Genomic DNA, 15844 nt, shown 5'->3' on the forward strand with positions numbered 1-15844 from the left:
TCAATTTATTTACAGTGATGTTTTACATCATTTGTTGGTAAGCCATTTATCTTATGAGGGCTTTCAGAGTTGATTTTTCTAATAACATTGCTCATAAACATTACTGAGCAGACTTAGGCTCCAAATAACATCATTGGCATCATCATCCAAAAGATGGCAGCAGCCATACCTGGATATTTTGGCTTAATTTTTCTACAGTGGAAAGTAGTGGAGACTTTTTTCTGGTCTATGTTCATTTCAAACCATTAGACCTAACTCAGAGTCTAGTTATCTGTTTGGTAATTATGGTAATTTCACCATAAAATAACTTCTTTTTAAGTTAGCAACTAAGACGAAAGTGTGTGTAATCAGTCAGACGATTAACACAGTATCTATTATCAATATTTTGGCCATATTTGGCAGAAAACTGAAAAAAATATTATGAAAAATGATTATGATCTGTTGTTATTCATTCATTTTCCTTTGGCTTAGTCCCTTATTTATAAGGGGATGCCACAGCAGAATTAACCGTCAACTATTCCAGCATATATTTATACAGGGGATGCCCTTCCAGCCACAACCCAGTATAAACATATATTTGGAAGTCAATGGTTATTGTCAATGTAACCCCGCCGGTCCTACACCACCCAACCCGCTCTGAGCTGGTATTGATCAGGCGACCTTCCGCATGGGAGTCAGTTGCTTTACCAAGGAGGCTAAAGATCATGCCTCTAGCTTCTGTTGCTAGAGCACCTTTAGAGGTCAGAGGACTGAGGTTTACCTGCACAGCACTTACTAGCTGGCCTCCGTTACACATACAGTCTCTCATTCTCACAAGAACTCGTACACTATGAGTAATTTAGTTCATCCAATTCACCTATAGCGCATGTTCTTGGACTGTGAGGGAAACTAGAGCACCCGGAGGAAACCCACGCACGAGAGAACATGCAAACTCCACACAGATATGCCAACTGGCCCAGCCGGGACTCCAACCAGCGGCCTACTTGCTGTGAGGCAACAAGATAACCACTGAGCCACCTTGTCGCCCCAATCTGTTTTGTTGTTTTTTTTGGATGCAGTTCAGTTGGAGTAAGTGACAAAACTGAGCAACATAACACATGATCACTTAAACATGTACCTGTCATCATAAAACGTCTGGTCTCCTAGTAACAGGTCTCGGAACCGGAAGTAGGTTTGAAGGGAAGGAACCACAGATGTTCCAGTGGTCATCTCAAGGTCTTGCACATTTAAAACCACACCTCGGCTCCCACATCTCGGACTAACAGTGAGAGAAGAGACACAGAGGCTATATAAAATGTTGGAAGCAAACTATAGTCTTAACAGAATAATTCACACAAAATATTAAATTCTGTCATCAATTACTCCCCCATTACTTGTTTCAAACCTTTATACATGTCTTACTTGCGTTAAACACATAATAAGATATTTTGAATGAAGATGAAAACCTGTAACCATTGACTTCCATAGTATTTGTTTGGAAGCCAATGGTTATTGTCAATGGCTTTCTTCAAAATATCTTCTTTGGTGTTTAACAGAAGAAATGCTAAATGTTTAGAACGACTTGAGGATGAGTAAATAGGGGAGCACGGGGCACAAAGTAATGCGGGGTTAAATGTAACACAGAGTTTTAAGGTATTTGCTCAGGGTTAACTATGGCATGTCGCAGAGGTTTTCACCACAGCGTCAGCAGACATCTTCCTGAAAAATATTGAAAAGTTTCAGTAAAATTTGGATGAGAAACACAGGAGAAACCATTTTTGCAGCATAAAAGTATTTTTTATTGTACTCTATATTTTTTATTTTTAAAAAATCTTTGAAAGTATGAACGTAAAGTCTTATATTGCTGTGATCACTGCCTTCTAGGCTAAAAGATGGAACAATTTTGAAAAATGTTAAACACATACAGTAGCCCCTTTCACACAGTGATACCCGTAAATATCTGGAATATTTACGGAACGACTTTACCGGTATATTCAAAAAAGCGCTGTTCACACAGGCGAGGACGTTACGGAAATTTTTCGGAAAAGAGCATTCACACATCTATTCCAAAATAACGGTAAATTCTGACATCATTCACCACAAATGAGCTTTAAACGGCTGGGCTTGTATTTGTAAACATTTGACTACATTACAAACTGTGGATGATCAACATTGTGAACAACTTTCGCAGGATCACTTTCGCATGTCGAGATGTTCATAATATGTGCGTGTGCAGGCGCTCACAGGCTGTTTCACAGGCACATGCAAAGCTTGAAGGTAAACAAACAACGGCTTATCATAAGCATCTCATCGATGATTATTTACACAGTTGGCATTAAGATGAACATATAAACGTGATCTGACAGCCTGATCTCACGAGAAAACGTAAGTATTTTACGTTTTGCCAGTTTAGTGGCTAATTCGTACAAATTCGTATGAGTTCAGTCGTACGAAATGGTACGATTTTAAAAAGGAGGCGTGGCACCTGACCCCACCCCTAACCCCAACCGTCATTGGGGGATAAGCAAATCGTACTAAATTGTACGAATTAGATCGTACGAATTCATACGAATTAGCCACTAAATGAAAAAATTTACGAATTGCCGTGAGATTGTGTTGGATCTGACTAACTTCTAGCAGAAATATTCAAAGGCTTTTATTCTCACAAACCGCCCAGACGTAAATGCGTCTGACTGTTCTGATTGGCTAAAGCAGACGTCTCACGTCAGCACGTTCTAGACGTGCACGCGCTTATTACGGTAATCTTCCTTCTGCATTCACACAGCGCAGCATTCCGGCAAATTGCCGGTAATGTTACAACTTCTCTTTCCGGAAAATAGCCAGAACGAATTTACCGGTATTTTCAAAAAGTACCTGTTCACACATACAACCTTTCCGGGTATGTGTGAAAGGGGCTAGTGACCGCTAGCCAGTTCTGAGAAAAACATGATACAAGCGGGGTTAGTTGTAACAGGGTGTTACAATTAAACCACACAATGTTGGATGCCAGTTAAACCAACTCAACAATTTTTTGAATTTTGAGTGTAATGTTGAGAACTTTTTAAATAGAAATGTTTTTTAATAGAAATTTTTTTTTTTAAATAGAAAAAAATATTATATTGCTAATAATGCAAATAAATGTATTGTATAATAATGGATAAATGGATAATAATGCAAATAGATTCAAATGTGTTTATCTAATAAACAAATAAATACATAAACATACTGTGTTATGTAGAATAAAAAAGAAATGAGCCAATTACTTAGGAAATATAGCTACTATTTAAAGTAAACAGAAATTAAATTAACTGTGTGAAATCTGCCTTTTTAAGCATGTGTTACAACTAACCCTCTGACTGTTACAACTTGCTCCACAGTTGGGGTAAAGAGTAGCATTTTTTACTCCAGGCACTTTTGGCAATACTGCACAGAAACCATAGGTCCGGCGATCACACTTTCAGTGCTCATTTGTAGAAGAGGCTTGTGTGTTGCTGGTAAAAAAAATATGGTTTGTCTAACCCCATTACTTGTTCATTATTTGACCAAAACTAAAAAGTGTTAATTTGAGCACCGCTCACCCCTAGTAAGTAAATTATAATTTTGGGGTAACCAAACCTTTAAGTGCCTGTCACTTTTTAAAGCATACAAGAAAGACTGACAAGACTAAAGTACTGCAGTGGAATATGGACAAACAACATTATTTGAAACACATAATGAAACTACTACACATCTTCCAGTTTGCTATTCGTGCTGTCATTAAATAAGCTGTTCTAACTTGAAGACAACTGTGCGCGCACACATTACCTCAAGCGGGTGCGCGTGCTCCCATCATCGTATTCAAAAGTGTGGTTTGTGTAGCACGCGCCGCTCATCTCTTTAAACGTCACTCCCCCTGTTTCTTCCTCACGAGCCAGAGCGTCAGACATCGCGCGCTTTTTCCGATTTGAAAAAAAAAAGTCCGTTATTCAGTTAACGGTCGAGGAGTCCACAGGAACTTTCTGAGGTAAAAACTTTGAAGATAAAAATAGGTTATCCAAAAAATATTCGCGTTACCAACTATGAAAAAAACTGCTCTGACATTTAATCAAGCTTCACATGAACTTTGTTTTAGCTGATTTAAAAAAAAAGCATTCCTGTGGCGCACACCGGAGTCTGTCAACTTCTACATCAACTAACATTAAGAGGTAAGATTGCAGTGGCATTTTAAAGTGTCAGACACAGCGCCGTGTGCTGGACAGCCTTGAACAGCATCTTATTCATCATGAATAATAACTATTACTCTGCAAAAAAATACACCAAGTATCTTTGTAGTTGCCAAGGCTACATCTATTCGCAGTAGCATAGCAACAGAGTTTTAGACTTCATTTCTTTGAACAGCTTTGAATGTTGTTCACCTGTAGTTATATAAGGACTTCCGTGGTCATAGGAAGTTTTATTTCCTATGCCCTAAATGGCAGAATGTCTTCAAGTTTACAAAGACTATTAACTAATATTGCTAATAACAACTTAAATCCATTTTTAAGCAAAAATTAGAATACTAGACATTACTACATTAGGACATACAGACAAATCATTTTGCTATTATGCATTTTATTCATTTACTTTGGATTGTTAACTGATAAGACTGAAAATAAATTTGATTAAAAAAATAGCAGCAGGAAACATTTAAACAATTTTTGACCACTTCATATGGCCTAATTTTGTTGTAAAAATTCTCTTTTGTAAGCTAATTTTATTTGGTATGATTTGTATGTTTATTTTAAAGTATTTTTGTTGGTCAGTTATCTACAAAATAAACAAAAAGAATAAATAAATTTGAGGTGAAATGACGTGCAAATAATACTTTTTGGCCATAAGGGAATTATGAATTACATTCAAGACCTATTATAACATACGTTTTGTCACAGGTGCAGATTCACGGACGCATCACTGTATTTTGTATGATTCCTTAGACTGGTTATCTCTATATCAAAGGAGAAAATTACATCTGTACTTATTTATTTTAAAAGCTCTTTTAGGTAAATTACCATCCTATATTTTTAATTTATTAACATTTCACACCAACAATCAAAATACTAGATCTGGTTCATGTATTTGTCTGATAGTTCCAAGGGCATTATCAGAACTTGGCAAACGTGCTTTTTCCGTTCACGCTCCCAGGGCTTGGAACGACCTGCAAAATCAGCTCAATCTTGACACTCTTCCGACTCTGAGTACTTTTAAACATCTTTTATACAACATTTTAAAGGACACCTGCAATTGTTTGTTATGAGCTGATGTTTTTAAGAATGGTGATTTTGTAATTTTGTGGTATTTTTTGTGATTTTTATATGAAACTTTATGTGTTGCCTGCCATCTTGACCAGGTCTCACTGGAAGAAGAGACAGTACTGTCTCAATGTGATCTCCTGGCTAAATAAAGGAAATGAATATAATCTAGTATTTCTCACAATTTTCTTTATAATTTGAGTTATGAATTACAGTATTGCATTACTACTTGATATCATGATACTTCAGCTGGTATAGTGTTGTGAATAATGGCATTGCGACAACCCTAGTATGAACTTTTGATCTTATCCCAGAAAATAGGATAGACCTACAGTAGAAGCAGGTTTTTGAGGGTCAACAAGAAATTACAGTCAAATTTAATTTCATGGTCATTTATTATAATTCATATCATTACTCGTATCAGTACATTTCAGACAGCCTTAACCAGAGCCGCGTGTCCACCTGGATGCTTGGACTTCATACTGCCAAAATGTCTAACACAAGAGAAGACATAATAATAGACATAAGAGATGAACAGAAAAGGAGCATAAATCTTCATAAGGACAGAAATGTAGTTTTTTGTAGAATTATTCCCTTCACAATGATAATTTTAACTGTAGCTTACAAAATGACACATTTAAATATATTTGACCTCATAATTGTTAAAAGGGTCAGTATCACTATAAAGTGTCTTTGAGATGTCAGAAAAAAAAAGTTTGAGATTTTTGATTTAACCACGTAGTTGTTGTATTAAATAAACCTTAGGCTGTAATAAATTTATGTTGGTCAAGCTACAACAATTTTTTTTTCATAAATAAACAAGATTTTTTGCTAAGTTAATAAATAACTTGTTTATTTTCATAAAAGTTAAATACGACGATGAAAAACAAAATGACAGTGTGGACATTGGCAAGTACATTTATTTTAAACAGCAATGAGCTCAATTATATGGACTTTTAAAGGATGTTCTTTGTATAGACTGAGACAGATATTGCCAAAAGGTTTGTATTGTCCACTCATGTATTGCATCCACTTGTGTAGTATGTGTGTATAAGTGTAGTAACATAAAACATTGACTAATTAATATTTTGTTTTAAATGAAATAAATAAATAAAGTGTTAATACCAATGCATATGTCCACCCTTAAGGAAGCATTTGTGACAGGGTGGACAATGACAGGGAGAAAATCTTTGGCTAAAGATAGCATTTATTCAACATTTTGAACCTGCAGCTGGTAAAGTGTTTCCCTATTTAACCTCTTTGTACATAGTTTAAAAGCTATATTTTTAATTTCTGAATTTTTTTTATATTAATTAATACTTGACTATGACAGGGTGGACATGTTAAGCTTGACAAGATTCAGTTTCAAGCACAATATAAGGCAAAAATAGAAAAAATCTTTTTAATTTGATCTAACTTACCTACTTTTTAGACTCACTGAAGTTGGCTGAGCAGTGTGTGTGGGACATGGCAAAATCACATCCATTCAATAAAGAATATGGCAGAAATTAACAAAAACATATTTTAAAGCACTTATAATTCTACCTGAATGTATGTAAAGGGTTAAAAAAAAATAAATTAAAACATCAACATTTCATTATTTCACATTATGTTCATATAGGATTGATTCAATCTTGTGGGACATCGAAGGCACTTTATAGTGATAATGACCCAAAATATACATTTCTCTCGAGTCTGTATGCACTTTAAAATAATACACACCTCCAGGAATTCGTCTCATAGTCATACGCCTCCATGGTTTTATGATCGCTAACACCATCAGATCCTCCAATAGCCAATAGAAAGTCATTGAATACCACTAAAGAGACCTGTGCATGTTTAAGAAAATAACCTTACTACAAAACACATATTCAAACCATATTAGACAAATTACATGTTGGCCGGGATACATTTTGTACATATTTGTTGGAATGACAAGAAAATTTTGTGATGAAGTGAGTAAATAATGAATGTTTTAAACCTGAAACCTCTTGTTGTTCATCGCTCTAACTGGGCTCCAGCGGAAATTGTCTGGGTCGTATCTCTCCACGTTGCTCAATGACAGGCCAAGTTCATCCCGTCCTCCAGCCACATACAGACAGCCAAGAAATACGGCACATCCCGATGCTTCCCTCGGGGTTGACATGGTTGGGCACAGAGACCAGCATCCCTCAAATGGGTCAAAACGTTCAACTAGAGTAGGAGAAACTATAATTGAGGGCTTAGATTTCAAATTTGCACATATGCAGTGTTGTAAGGCTGGGCCGATAAACGATATTATATCGCAGTGTTTCTCAACCACGTTGCTGGAGTGGCACTGCGTATTTTGGGTGTCTCCTTTGTCTGTCACTCTCATTACAGGTCTTTCAGTATCTGCTAGTGAGCTGATGATCTGAATCAGGTGTGCTTGGTTAAGGAGATGTGCAGAGCTGGTTGTCCTCCAGGAATGTGGTTGAGAAACACTGTTATATCAAATCACAATAAAATTTATGTCAATAACTATGATAAGCTTTGGACATTTTTTTACTCTATATTCTTTTAAGAGCCAGTCACACATCAGAAATGTGCAACGATGGGAATCTAAAAGTGTGTTTATATTATAGAGCTTGTATGTCACTAAATTTATTGCCCTGAAATACGCAATGCCATTTAATGGACCCTCCAATTTTTGTGGCTTCAGTCATTGTTGGGGTACACTTTTTAAATCTGGAAGCTTTAACAAACTTTATCAAAATATATATAGTAATCGTTCAATATGGAAAACAATTATCAAGATAAAATTTTTGCCGTATCGCCCAGCCCTACAGTTACTCCAAAAAAGTAAATTACATCATTACAACTGTATTTAAATTACTATTATAATTACTTCATAATTTAATTTGACTAAATCTAAAAATTCACATAAATTTCAGTGCATAGACAATAGAAATTGAAATTAAACAAGACCTTTTAGTTTTGTTTTTAAAAAGTAACACTTACAATTTGAGCAACGTATGTATCAAAAAACAAAACGTTTTGAAGTAATGACACCGTATACATTCAAATTGAATTGTTAAACCCTTTTTTGTTGAAAATTTGAGTTACTATACAAAATATTGGAATGAAAAAATTATATATTTAATATTAATTAAATATATAAAGCCGTGCTTCTCTGAATTTATACCTTATGATGTATTAATTATCCCTTTTTAAATCTGGGAAATTTGAGACATTGTAGCCATTCTTGTTGCCTTTGCCTTAAATGAAATTGAGCTATAGTTCTCACCACCTACCATTGCCACATGCATGTCAGAGCCGTAGCCTTCACGTAGATAAACAGTACAGTGACAGACAAGTATGAAGAATAATCTCCTTTACTACAGTAAGAAGAACTTTCCCAAATGTTCTTTGATGTATTTGTTGTGGAGTTAATTCAAGCCTTTCTGCAGAAATGAGTCACACACAATGTCGTTTTAAAGTTTGTGCGCATACACGCATGCACGTGAACACACACATACACACATACATTTAGCTTTGCACAGTTTTTGCACGGTAAATGTGACAAGATACACGTTAATATACACTGCTGTATGGACATCTGTTATGTTGATGTTCAAAACAAACCTGATGTAAGACCACAAACCGGGTTTGAAGCGTCTTCTTTTGTAGCGCTATGCAGCTGATGTGTTGATTTACAGCAATTTTACTGTATTTATTACACACATGCAGTCTTTTAAATATGTTTTTAAACTTGTTAAACGCATTCTTGATCACATTTGATGATGATTGATGATCACAGAGATCTGAACAGATCTTTTAATCCTATTTGCTTTGCACAAGTCTTGTCTTGTGGATATGATTATCCTCATAATGGGAGGGATTGAATCCTATTTTAATGTTAGGAAATTTAAAAAAAAGAGAGACTTATTGTGTTTTTATCAATCCAATATGACAGTGAACACACCTACACACAGATATGTCCAAACAGCTTACAAAAGTTGTCATCATTTGCAGAATTATTCAGCAAAATATACATTACTCTGCTTCTTTGAATTTATTTAAACTGAACTGTTGAATTTTTGTAAGGTATTTAGACTAGTAACTAATTAAACTACCTAAAAAATTTAAGTAAACCCTTTCTTTAAAAAAATAATAAAAGTTTGATTATTTAATTTTAATTAACACTGTATACATTTTTCTCTACCTGAATCCAGCGCCATGTCTCCATCTGTTCCTCCTACAACATATATTTGACCATTTAGGACAGCGGCTGATGCAGCTGCCCTGTTCCTCAACATCGGAGTCAACTTAGACCAAGAATTCTTCAATGGGTCATACCTAGAGTATAAAACACAGAACAAACGTTAATCTGTTTGTCTGAATGAGATTTCTTGAGTTATGTTTCTCTGTGATGCATGTGTCCCTGTGCGTTTAGACCTCTCTACAGTGTTAATGCAGGTCATTCCGTCAAAACCCCCAAGTGTGATAAGACATCCATCCATCTCTAACACACACACTCTAGACCTTGGAGAGGAGAGCGAAGGAACGTCCACAGTCCAAGTGTTGCTCTCTGGATGATATCTAACACAAACACATGCACAAAAAGCAGCATTTTAATACACTGTAAAACCCAAAAAGTTAAGGTAACTCAAACCATTTGAGACGATTGCAACAGATCATTTGAGTTAAAAAACTAATCTTAATGAATACTGTAAACTTCATCCATTTGAGTAAACCAAACATTTTGAAGACAGTAAAACACAATAAATGAAGAGAACTCAAACCAACTGAGTACTGTAAAACCCAAAAAGTTAAGGCAACTCAAACCGTTTGAGGAAACCGATTGCTACAAGCCATTTGAGTTGAAAAACTAATCTATATGAGTACTGTGAACTTACTCCATTTAAATTAAAGTAATGAGATATAAAATCAACTTCTAATTAATGAGGTTTTTAATTAAAGTTTAAAACTCTTTTTAAATGAGTAGAACTACACTTCTTTCATTCGATAACGTTGACTTGGGTTTGGGTTTTACAGTGTAGTCAAGCTCCTATTTTGAATAGGCCTGTCACAATAACCAATATATGGACTTATCGTACAACATATGGACATGACCTCAATCATTTTTGGTAATGCAATATATATCGCCCATACATAAAAACTAATTTGAGCATATTTAGCTGATATTTGCAACTTCTCTATCTCTATTAGAACTGTAAATATCAGTATGGTTTAAAAAACACTTATTTCGGATATGCGTTTTCACATTCTGATTCTAATGCCAAATGATTGAATTGTTAAAATTACTATAATTAAATTAAATAAAAATAAAATATGTGTTCTTTGGAAGAGTGTACTTGCATTGTGATGATTTTATTTTGTCATTCTGGCTTTATATAATGAGTGACATAAAATAGCCTTGAAATGACAATAACATAGTTTATCACAATATATTTTGGTGCAATATATCTTACAACAAACGTAGATATCGTGACAGGCCTAGTTGTGAATAGCAGTAAGCAGGTATTACACATACACACTGCAAAATGCTTTTCTTACTTAAATCGATAAGCATTTTCTAGACAAGTAAGAAAGATTGTCTTGTTTCCAGAAATAATAATTTATTTTAATCTATTTGTGTTGGTCAGTTATCTACAAAATAAACAAAAAGAATACATAAATTTTAGGTGAAATAACATGCAAGTAATACAAAATTAAGTGAGATTTTCTTTTAAACAAGAAAAAGAATCTGCCACTGAGATAAAATAAGGTCAAATAAACTTATTTCCAAGTGATTATTTCACTTACCCCATTGGCAGAATATTTAACTTGTTTTAAGCATTTATTTGCAATGTAGAATAAAATTATTGGCCAAACTTTAAACAGCACGGCATGTTTCCTTTATGGAAAATACAACCCCAAAATGTGTATTGTCTGAATCTTAGATGCCAAAAATGTTGATAATAAATACATTTCCTCATGGAACATGATGTTTACCTAATATACTCATTCATTGATTTTCCTATGGATTAGTCCTTTTATTTATCAGAGGTCACCACAGCAGAATGAACAACCAACTTATCCAGCATATGTATTATGCAGCGGATGCCCTTCCAACTACAGCCAAGACCTGGGAAACACCCATAAACTCTCATACACACACACACACACATACACTACGGCCAATTTAGTTAATTCAATTCTACCTAATACACTAATGATTTTTTTTTTTAATCTATTTTTGACCCACAATAATAGGCAAAAATATACAGTGCAAAATAAGTTCAGGGTCACAAATGGCAAACAGCAAGAATATTTGTAATAAAAAAACAAATATAAAATTAAAATGCATTTAACTAAAGAATATTGTATTACAGTCGAAATTACTGTAGTGAAAATACCATTTTAACCAATATTTTTGAGTGTTAAGCATTTTAAGTTAAGTTAAACAAGTAACATCAGTTTATGGATATGATAAATGAATACTTGCATTTACTTATAGATTACAATCCAAGAACAACAGAAACATAAAATATTGATCTTTTTTATCAAATATAATTAAAAATCAAATTACTCAGATTAATTGGAAAACCAATTGGAATCATTCATTCATTTTCCTTCGGCTTAGTCCCTTATTTATCAGGGGTGGCCATAGCGAATCAACCTCCAACTATTCCGGCATGTGTATTAAGTAGCAGTACTGGGAAACACCCATAAACTTTCACATTCTCACACTCGCACACTACAGCCAATTTAGTTTATTCAGTTCACCCATATCACATGTGTTTGGACTATGGGGGAAACCAGAGCACCCGGATGACACCCACGCCAACACGGGGAGAACATGCAAACTCCACACAGAAATGCCAACTGGTCCAGCTGGGACTCGAACCTGTAACCTTATTATTGTGAGGCGACAATGCTAACCACAATATGTTAATTGCAAGCTAGGAGCTTAATATTTTGGACACTTTTACACAGACAGCTATAATTTTACAACATATACCATTTAAATGTGTTTTGGATAAGTTCTTAGTTAATGTAGGCACCCACCTCTCCACACTGCTTAAACAGGTGACATCATCAGACCCGCCCACAGTATAGATATCCCCGTCCAGAGCACACACCCCTGTGTCACTGCGGGGATGTAGCATGGGAGCGGTAAATTTCCACTCGTTATACTGAGAGCAGAACTGCTCAACTGGACAGGACGGGTCATCTTTACTCCAGCCTCCGACTACACAATTTAAAAAAAAACATAAAATAGATGTTAACAAAATCCTATATGTCATTTAAATTTATGAATAAATTGTTCTTATATTTATAGATGCAACAACAGGCAGCTGACCAAGCTTCCTAAAATGTTTAGGCAGGTGTAGAAAAGTCTGGGAGTCGCTGACAAACAGATTGATATAAATACTGACCCACATATATCATGTCAGATAGTTTGCCTTTAGATGCTGCTTTATTCTTCTTGGTGCTGTGTGTGTTGGTATTATACTTGATGAGCAAGACGTCCTCATCTTCTTTAAAGCAGTTGCTGAACAAACACACACATAAGAAATATGAAATGTTGACATTCTTTCCACACCACACATATGCAAATTCTTCACACTTAAAACAGTGGGCAAACAATAAAACAGCCACCTGCTTGGCTGTGAACATGAGTAAATCACAACACTGATGGAGCAGAAGACTGCCACACTTTGAGTGAGAGATTTGAAGTAGCCTAATATTCAGCACACAACTGAATGGCACTCATGTCTTCCAGTTTGTAGAGCTGATGTTTATAAGATAATCCGCCGTTGATAAAAACCGCATATGCTAGTAGAGTAGGTTTTAAAATTGTTGGTTTAGAAATGGCTGCTGGTTCTTTGCTGATCATGAGCTGGGTAAAGCTAGTTCTGGTCATGTCCTGGTCAGTATAAACCAGCAACTATCTGTTTCAATCTTCGTTTGTCATTCGGAACACAAAACTAAATATTTAAGGGGAAATGTGAGAGCTCCCTCATCCTCCATTTACTCGTTCAAAGTCCAGAAAAATACCAAAAAAACATCCTTAAAACTGATCATATGGTTCAGTTACAATATTATCAAGCTATGAGAATACTTTTGTGCCACATAAAAAACACTTTATTCAACAGTTTTTTTTCCTCCTCAGTGTCAGTATATTGCGCACGTTCATCAGCACTTTGCAGTGACCTATATCCTCCAGATGCTTGTGTCACATCCTCTGTGAAAACAAAGCACAGATGCATCCGAGGTAAAACATCAAGCGTGCAACCAAGCACGACATGTAAATATGCACCTTATACTCACACTGGGAAGAAGTAACTATTGAATAAAGTAGATATTTTTGAATTTTTGTAGCTTTATAATATTCCGATTAAACTACTGAAGGCATGTTTGCTAATTTGTGTTTCAAAGACAAACGAAGGTCTGGAATGACATGAAGGTGATAACATTAATTAATAACAGAATTTTATTTTTGGGGTGAACTAACCCTTTAAGTTAAATATTGTTGGGTTTGCGCAGTCAGAGAGCAGAGAAAAATCAGTCAATAATGCTTTCTGTTCATCAATGTTATAGGAATGAAAATTATCATATGCATCTGTTTATATGGCAAAACATGTCTTTTTCACCAAAGAAGGTCCGTACTGACTCCAAAGGCAGATACTGATAATATCAGGGCCTGGTGTGTGGACTTTGCAGTTTTACGATGTGGTCACATGTTGATTGGTCAGTTTGTATGTCTCAGTATTTGGGCTTTGGTCACATGGTCAAGAAAGATACAAAATAGGTGGTAAACTTTGCTCTGGGTCTTTTCCTGGTTTGTTCTTTTCCTGCTCTGCTCTTCTCCTGATCTGGAGTCTATCTTCTCTGCCTCTTTGAAGCCTACTTACTCTCTTTGTCTTTCCCTCCCCCTTTCTCTGGTACCTCTGGTAACTTTATTTTACATTTGAGCTGGGTACAATCATTATTCTATGTTTTATAATTTCATATTTTATTATTTTATACAGTTATTTTATAACTAATTCAGTTGTAACTATAGAGAATCATTGTTATTAAATCATCTCATATTCAAGTATTTGTGAATTACTTTTGACTTGACATCAACACTTAATTGCTCCATATTGCAATACAATGGAATCACATAATAGCGACGCTCTCCAACATTGTAAGCTATTAATACTGCCCTTATTTCTATTTTTGGTGTAAGATTGCAGAAGGATGGTTTGACTAATATGTACAGTTTTTTACCAACATACTAATAACTTTTTAGTCATTCGGCAGAACTACAGTTCGAACCGTTGTAGTTAAAAACCCATTGTTACAACGTGGCAAATGTGGTTTGAGATTAGGCTTGGGCGGTAATATGGTATTTTCCACGAGATCTAAAAATAGCAACGGTGTCAGTTTCAATACCATTATACCGTCATAAAAAAGCAATGCACTTAAATAGTAGAGAAGTATTTAATATTAAATATCCTTTATTTAATGTCTACAAATACGTATGCGTGATTGTCATCATGGGACAGTGTGGAGGAGAGAGAGGGAGAGGTGAGGTGGCGAGTTGCGCACCTGCAGATTGGATGTATTTCCGGTTTCGACCGAACGAGGGGAGACGTGGTAAAAATGAAATAGAGGTCTGCATTCCCGCTGCTGTATCGCGGAGGCCGACCAGATTTCTAGCGGTGCGGGAATAAATTTCCGAATAAATCGCGGGAGCAGTCGGTAACTCTGGTGTAATTTTAAAGGGAGTGGGCGCACGATCGAACAATAACGCTCTCGAGCAAACGAGCATGTGTGTGTGCGGGTGTGTCGCTTGCTGCTCTGTGTGTGTGTGTGTGTGAATGAATGAAAGAGAGAGAGGTGCTGTGCGTTGGGTCTCTCCCTCTCTCTGTGTGTGCGTGTGTGTGAATGAGAGAGAGCGTCCTGCGCAGATCTCTAATACGAACAAGACAAAAAGGTGACCGCGTATACGGTATTCAGTTTCTGAATGGTTTAGGCACAAGCCAACAGTTTTTTGACGCTGTCTGAGCCTTACGTCATAATTTTTTTTATTATGCACGTTAATACCGGATACCGGGGTAAAATAGGGAGGAGGTTTGACGGTATCAAAATTTCGATACCGCCCAAGCCTATTTGAGATATCAGCCCGCAAAACAAACTCTATTGAAATGACAGAATTTTGACAAAGTTATCATTGAGTCTACTTCCAGCTGAGCTGAAATACCGATCTGATACTTCTATAATACATACAAAAGAATAAAGAGGAGTGAAGAAACAAATCCAGGATGTTTCCTTATTTTTTTATTTAATTGACCTTATTTTAACATTCAACAACTTGTCTTGACCGAAGGAAATATTTTTAAAAATTCAGGTTTGTTTCCCCATTGAAACCAAATAACCAAAATGTAAAAGTCTGTTCAAGATATTCATGGGTTTTGCATGGACAAACAGCTGTCAGTTACATTTGATAAAAAAATAAGACCCTGAAAAGTCTCATTTTTATTTTATCTATTATTTTTTACAGCCATGTCTTAAGCAATCTATAATTTCTCAATGGGAGCGATCAGTCTTTTCTGCTAAACACACAAACACACTGGAGTGAGTCA

The 15844-nt window shown here is 35.5% G+C and overlaps 2 protein-coding genes across 8 annotated transcripts in view; one reads left to right on the forward strand and one right to left on the reverse strand.

Moving 5' to 3' along the window:
- Positions 1–15844, reverse strand: part of kcnt1a (potassium sodium-activated channel subfamily T member 1a) — an 81518-nt gene that overhangs the window by 59501 nt on the left and 6173 nt on the right. For 3 of the 7 annotated variants that reach the window (XM_073935730.1, XM_073935729.1, XM_073935731.1), the window contains 7 exons: positions 12650–12765; positions 12279–12462; positions 9663–9806; positions 9430–9563; positions 7228–7439; positions 6969–7075; positions 1118–1258 (listed from right to left, as the gene is read on the reverse strand). In XM_073935730.1, coding sequence (XP_073791831.1) covers positions 1118–1258; positions 6969–7075; positions 7228–7439; positions 9430–9563; positions 9663–9806; positions 12279–12462; positions 12650–12662 — 935 coding nt within the window. In that variant the 5' untranslated portion in view covers positions 12663–12765. Of the gene's footprint in view, positions 1–1117; positions 1259–3783; positions 4308–6968; positions 7076–7227; positions 7440–9429; positions 9564–9662; positions 9807–12278; positions 12463–12649; positions 12766–15844 lie in introns of those variants that run through there. The other 4 variants (XM_068215965.2, XM_068215964.2, XM_068215966.2 and 1 more) reach the window with 3 other exon arrangements.
- b3galt9 (beta-1,3-galactosyltransferase 9) overlaps positions 3822–15844 on the forward strand; it is a 30385-nt gene continuing 18362 nt past the window's right edge. The window contains exons 1-2 of the mRNA XM_073935734.1: positions 3822–3982; positions 4091–4163. The gene's annotated coding sequence lies outside the window, so the exon portion shown is untranslated. The remainder of the gene's footprint in view (positions 3983–4090; positions 4164–15844) is intronic.

Source organism: Danio rerio, chromosome 21 (genome assembly GCF_049306965.1).
Source record: "Danio rerio strain Tuebingen ecotype United States chromosome 21, GRCz12tu, whole genome shotgun sequence".
Classification (NCBI taxonomy): Eukaryota; Metazoa; Chordata; class Actinopteri; order Cypriniformes; family Danionidae; genus Danio; species Danio rerio.